This window comes from Pterocles gutturalis, unplaced genomic scaffold (genome assembly GCF_000699245.1).
Source record: "Pterocles gutturalis isolate BGI_N339 unplaced genomic scaffold, ASM69924v1 scaffold9818, whole genome shotgun sequence".
NCBI classification, from domain to species: Eukaryota; Metazoa; Chordata; class Aves; order Pterocliformes; family Pteroclidae; genus Pterocles; species Pterocles gutturalis.
Window position 1 is genome coordinate 41,667 of NW_010123037.1, and position 5,019 is coordinate 46,685.

A 5,019-nucleotide genomic window follows, 5' to 3' on the forward strand; every position below is an offset into this window, starting at 1 on the left:
TAACTACAGCACAGCAGTGTTTTAAGTAACTTATCAGGAATGCATAACAGAATCTCTGCAAAATGGCTTTTAATTACTGATGCATTCAGAAAAGCCGGTAACGCCAGCCAGTCCTTTCTTTGGCGTGCCGGTCTGCAGGTCCGGTTAATCCTGGAGATAGTACGTGGTGCTCACAGCTGGACTTTAAAGCTGACCCATGCGTGCAGGAGGGAGGAGGGATGCTGGAGGTGGGGGGGGAGCACACGAACGTGGGGCTATTAGAGACGGTGGGAGGGAGAGAGCAGCTTCAAAACTCCGTGGCAGTCCCTGCTGATGTCCTTTGGTGAGGCCTGACGTGCCCTAGCTGCTGGGGAAGTTTTATCTTCAAGGGTGTGTTTTTTGTTTGGTTCGGTGGCTCAGTGTTTACCCAGCGATTTGGGCTATGAAATGGTGCGTCGGCCGTGGAGGGATTTGTTTACTGCTGCTTTCCTCCCTCAGATTCCCCAAGGAAATACACTCAGGTCTTCTGGAGGTAATTTCCCCGTCTCCGCATTTCTATCCTGATTTCTCCCACTTGCGGGAATCCTTTGGGGACCCCAAGGAAAGAGTCAGGTAAGAATCAAGGATCTTAAACACAAGCAAGCCCTGAATTGAGTAACTGCAGCATCTCCCCCCCAGCCCTGACTCCCGCAGGGAAAGCTCTCCTGCAGGGCCAGGCGAGGACCTTAACCTTGCTTTGTCCAAGAGCTGGGATGATGGGGGGGGGGATATGAACTGGCACCAGCTCCACAGGGCTTGCCTTGTGCTCGCAGCATTTCCATCACCAAACGAGGGGGTCATTCTAACCCAGATAATGTTCATTTTGGAAATCCCTGAGTTTTCCAGTAACTCTTAGCTGACCAGTTTGAGACCAAAAGGGAGAGGCCATATGCCATCTCCTCCAGGAGCTGTGTCACCCTCCTGGCTTACACCCAGCCTCGGCCGGCTTCCCGCAGCAGCCCGCTATCCCAGCAGAGATCGGCGATCCCATCCTGTTTGTCTCTTGCAGGTGGAGGACGAAGCAGAACCTCGACTACTGCTTTTTAATGATGTATGCCCAGTCCAAAGGCATCTATTACGTGCAGGTGGGTTTGGCGCTGGGGGCAGAGAGGAGATGGGTGTAGCTGTGAGTTCACCGTGGCTTGTACCCAGCACGTCCAGTTGTGTGATGGAGCAGAGTGGGAGCAGGTTTTGACCAGACAGGTTTGAAAACTCGGTTTTTATGATGCTTCAGACATAGAGACCTCCTCCCTAGGGAGGGCAGGAATCCTTATTTCATTTACCTGTTAGATTGGGTGAGAAAAATCTGCTCGGAGCAACTTCCAAAACAAACTAGATCTGTACCAAAGCTTTCCTCTAGTCTACGGCATGATTGCTCTGCGCAGAGGGGCTCTCACTGGAACCTGGATGGGTCACTGGCACTGAGCATCCTTTCCTCTTGCAGCTGGAGGATGATATTGTGGCCAAACCAAACTATCTCAGCACGATGAAGAACTTTGCCTTGCAGCAGCCCTCCGAGGAGTGGATGATCCTGGAGTTTTCTCAGCTGGGGTTTATTGGTAAGGTTCTTCCCCGCTCGCTCCAGTCCCGGCAGACACGGGCACAAGTGCCTGCTGGTTCTTGCCAAGCCTTTGCGCTCTTGGTCCAACCAGTTGTCCCCACAAGATGGTGAAATGGACTCGATCTCTCCCTGTTTTTGCAGTGACCCTTGTGTTTGCACGGAGGAGAAAGATCCTCACAGCTGGTGCTGCTGATATTCACTTTTAATAAAAATAAACCTGGTTAGTGGCCCAGCTGACAGCCCAACAGCTTAGACAGGACCAGTAGCTTTTAGGCTGGATGGGATCTGGAGTTGCCTAAGAGTGTGCAAAAGGAAGTTTACATCAGCACAGAACTATTTTGGGAACAGCAGTACACAGTTGCAGGAGCAGCGTGATCTGTTATTTTGGATACTGGTTTGACTGGCTTAAAACTTGTAGTTTTTCGGGGCAGGAAATGGTCTCTCCTGCAGCTGGCTCTATGTTTTTCATCCTTATTTCTCCCTGCTGAATGGAAGAGTTTTAGACCTTTTGATACTGTTGTGACCTGTGAGACACTAATGCTTTCTAATTCTGCAATGAATATTAAATCCGGAACTGTCTTAGCAGTGCCAGCCGTGCTGGTACATAAACCAGAGCAGCATGCTATTTCCTTTACGTAGAGTGATGGTCACTTCCAACCTCCACAGCCCAGTTTCCCAAGTTGGTTTTTTTTTTTTTTTCCCAGCTCTGATTCTTGACCGTTTCATACCGTAGCTGCTCTCTCTCTTCTCCCTTTCTTTGTGCTGTAGGAAAAATGTTCAAGTCTCTGGATCTGAGCTTGATCGTGGAGTTCATCCTGATGTTCTATAAGGACAAACCCATTGACTGGCTGCTGGATCACATCCTTTGGGTGAAAGTCTGCAACCCCGAGAAAGACGCAGTATGTAAACAACCTCCGTTGAAGGGAAACCTTCTTTTGTGCATGGGCAAATGTATGCTTGGTCTGTATCTCCAGAGGATCTTTTCTGTGAGCTCTGGTGCTAACTGACTTTGCACTGAGCCGTGCCGTCCCGATGGAGTGTGCTGCAGGGCATCCTTGCAAATTGTGTAAGCAAAGACACGGGAGTTTAGGCTTTTGTAGTCTGCAGAAAAGGCATTATTTCTGCATCTAAGCACTAACAGGGTATTCTTCCTCCAGTCCTTGAGGAGAGTAGCTGCTCCCCATTCTTCTGTGTTGTTTTTCATTACAGCATGCTTCTCTCCCTGAAGCTGTTCCCTGCTCACTGACTATAACCCCAGAATAACCCTTTGGCTCAGGGCTCATGTGCCGTGCCCGCCTGGAGCACGCACGCAGCCTGCCCAGAGAGCTCACCCCAGATAACCCCCGAGCAAGCCCGCCGTGCGTAGCATGCCAAAATGAAGCCAGAGCACACAAAGCTCTTGTCGGGGTTCCTAGGAGGATGTGGAGAGGTGAAATCGGATCCATTTCCATGCTGCTGTCTCATTTTCGGAGCCGTGTCTGCTCGAAGCCTTGCAGACGGCAGCGCAGAAGCCCCCGTGCCCTGCGGAGGTTGGGTTTGAACTCCCAGCGGCGCAGCAGCGAGGGGCTGAAGCGAGTGGGAAGGGAAGAGGAGGAGTGTGTGTGTGTGACAGCACATGTAAGATGAGCTCACCACCAGATACTCTCCCGTCTCCTCTCTGAACATATTGTATTTACTCATATGCTCGTCCACCCTTCTCCCCCGGCGGAGAATGAGCAGTGGAGCCCCTGTGCAGCACCCAAAGCTGGCTCCTTAGGATGGACGTCATGGCCACAACCGTTCTGTGGTGGCAAAAGCCAGAGCAAGTGGTCGCTCTGGGGTTAAATACTGTATTTAAGTGTTGGGGGGAAAAGGGCACCCTCAGGGCTGTGTGGAATCGGGGCAAGGATGTGGTTGAATTTGGCCTGATCCTTGGCAGAGGCGGTGATGTTGGCCCCGGTCCCCCATGTGCAGCAGGCCCAGCCTCAGGTGACGTCCGTTATGTCCTGCTGGCACTTCAAACCATGTGCTCAGGTGTGGCAGAGCAGTCCCAGCCTCCCTGGCAGCCCCCAGGGTCCTCACAGCCACGGGCGAGGGCAGGGTGCTGGGATGGAGCTGGGAACGACGCTGCTGTCTGTGCCCCCCCGCTTTAAAATCTTCAACTTGAGCCTTGATTAAACGCAGATCCCACTGCGCAGGATCGTCTTCTCCTGAGCTCTTCTTTGCTCATCTTCTCCTACCTGGCGGAGGCAAGGTTTTCCCAGGGGAAACTGCAAACCTCTTCAATGTGTTGCCTTTTAAAAATCAACCTACTTTCCGTGTGGATTTCTGGCTCCTTTCCCCCAGTGTTTGCATGATGAACTCTGCGCAGCGCCCTTTCAAACACGACTTTCCCGTGTAAATCCCACTGTGCGGAATCAAATTGGTAGCGGGGAGGATTTGTCTTTTTGATTGAAAGTTTGTTTGACCTGAGCTTTTGGTAAGTGCTTTGCCTGCTCTGGATATATTCCGCTCTTTCTTTTTTAACTAATTTTAGATTTACCTGGGGTAGAGCTGTGTGAAAGGATGACCTTGTTACCACCAACGGAGCCGTTCCCCCTCCTGGCTCGACTGAGATGACGTTGCTTTCAGCAAATGCTTCTTTAGCAGAAAGGGAAAAGGGGAGAAAGAGAAATCAGGAGCTGCTGTAGCTCCCTCCATTCCCCTTCCTCCTCCTCTCCCCATCCAGAGTGAGACCAGACCTGATGGTGTTGTGTCTGGGGTCACTGGCAATGAGTAGGGTCTCTCCCATTAGCACGGCTAGTTTTAATTTTCTAATGTGACACGAGCTGGATTAGGGGATTATCTCCTCTGCAGCTCACAGGGGTCATGCCTGGCGTTTCCCAGCTCCCGGCGTGGTGCCGGTGGCCCCTGGGGGGGCTCGGTGCGGCTGGCGTTCCCCGCTGACAGCCGGTGACGCAGAGCCTGGCGGTGGGATTTCTGCTGGGGTTGCTCTTGGGTGGGAGGTTGTGAGAGCAGATGGTGGTAGGGCTGTGTGTGTGTTTCTTTTGTTGGAAAAAGCAAAATCGGGAAAACAAATGCCCTTTCCCTCTAGTTTTTAACCCTGTATTTTTGTCCTGCTCCCCCAAGCTGAGAGAAATGAACTATATTTAATATGTGAGTTCTTGTCTCCGGACTCTCAGTGTTTTTTTCCCCCTTCGTCCTTTATTCCTTCTCTGTCGTTTAATTGAAAATCACTGGCTGGGTCGGAGTTGCATCTCCACGTTAATGGGACAGGATGGGTGTGAAACAGTGGAACAGCTCAGACAGTGGCACGTGCCCTACATCTGCCGAACAAAACCTGCCAACAAACTGGAAACTGCCTGTCTGAAGAGACCTGCGCTTGCGGGTATAGGCTCTGAATCATCCCAGGACTCACTGTGCCTTCAGACGTTGGTGATCCCAAGCTCTGAGTTGTAGGA

General features: G+C 51.6%; 1 protein-coding gene across 1 annotated transcript in view; it reads left to right on the forward strand.

Moving 5' to 3' along the window:
* The window catches only part of MGAT4B (mannosyl (alpha-1,3-)-glycoprotein beta-1,4-N-acetylglucosaminyltransferase, isozyme B), a gene marked incomplete at its 5' end in the record, with an annotated part of 15,098 nt that overhangs the window by 6,300 nt on the left and 3,779 nt on the right, over positions 1-5,019 (forward strand). Inside the window, 4 exons of the mRNA XM_010077750.1 lie at positions 478-591; positions 1,028-1,103; positions 1,463-1,577; positions 2,348-2,478. Coding sequence (XP_010076052.1) covers positions 478-591; positions 1,028-1,103; positions 1,463-1,577; positions 2,348-2,478 — 436 coding nt within the window. The remainder of the gene's footprint in view (positions 1-477; positions 592-1,027; positions 1,104-1,462; positions 1,578-2,347; positions 2,479-5,019) is intronic.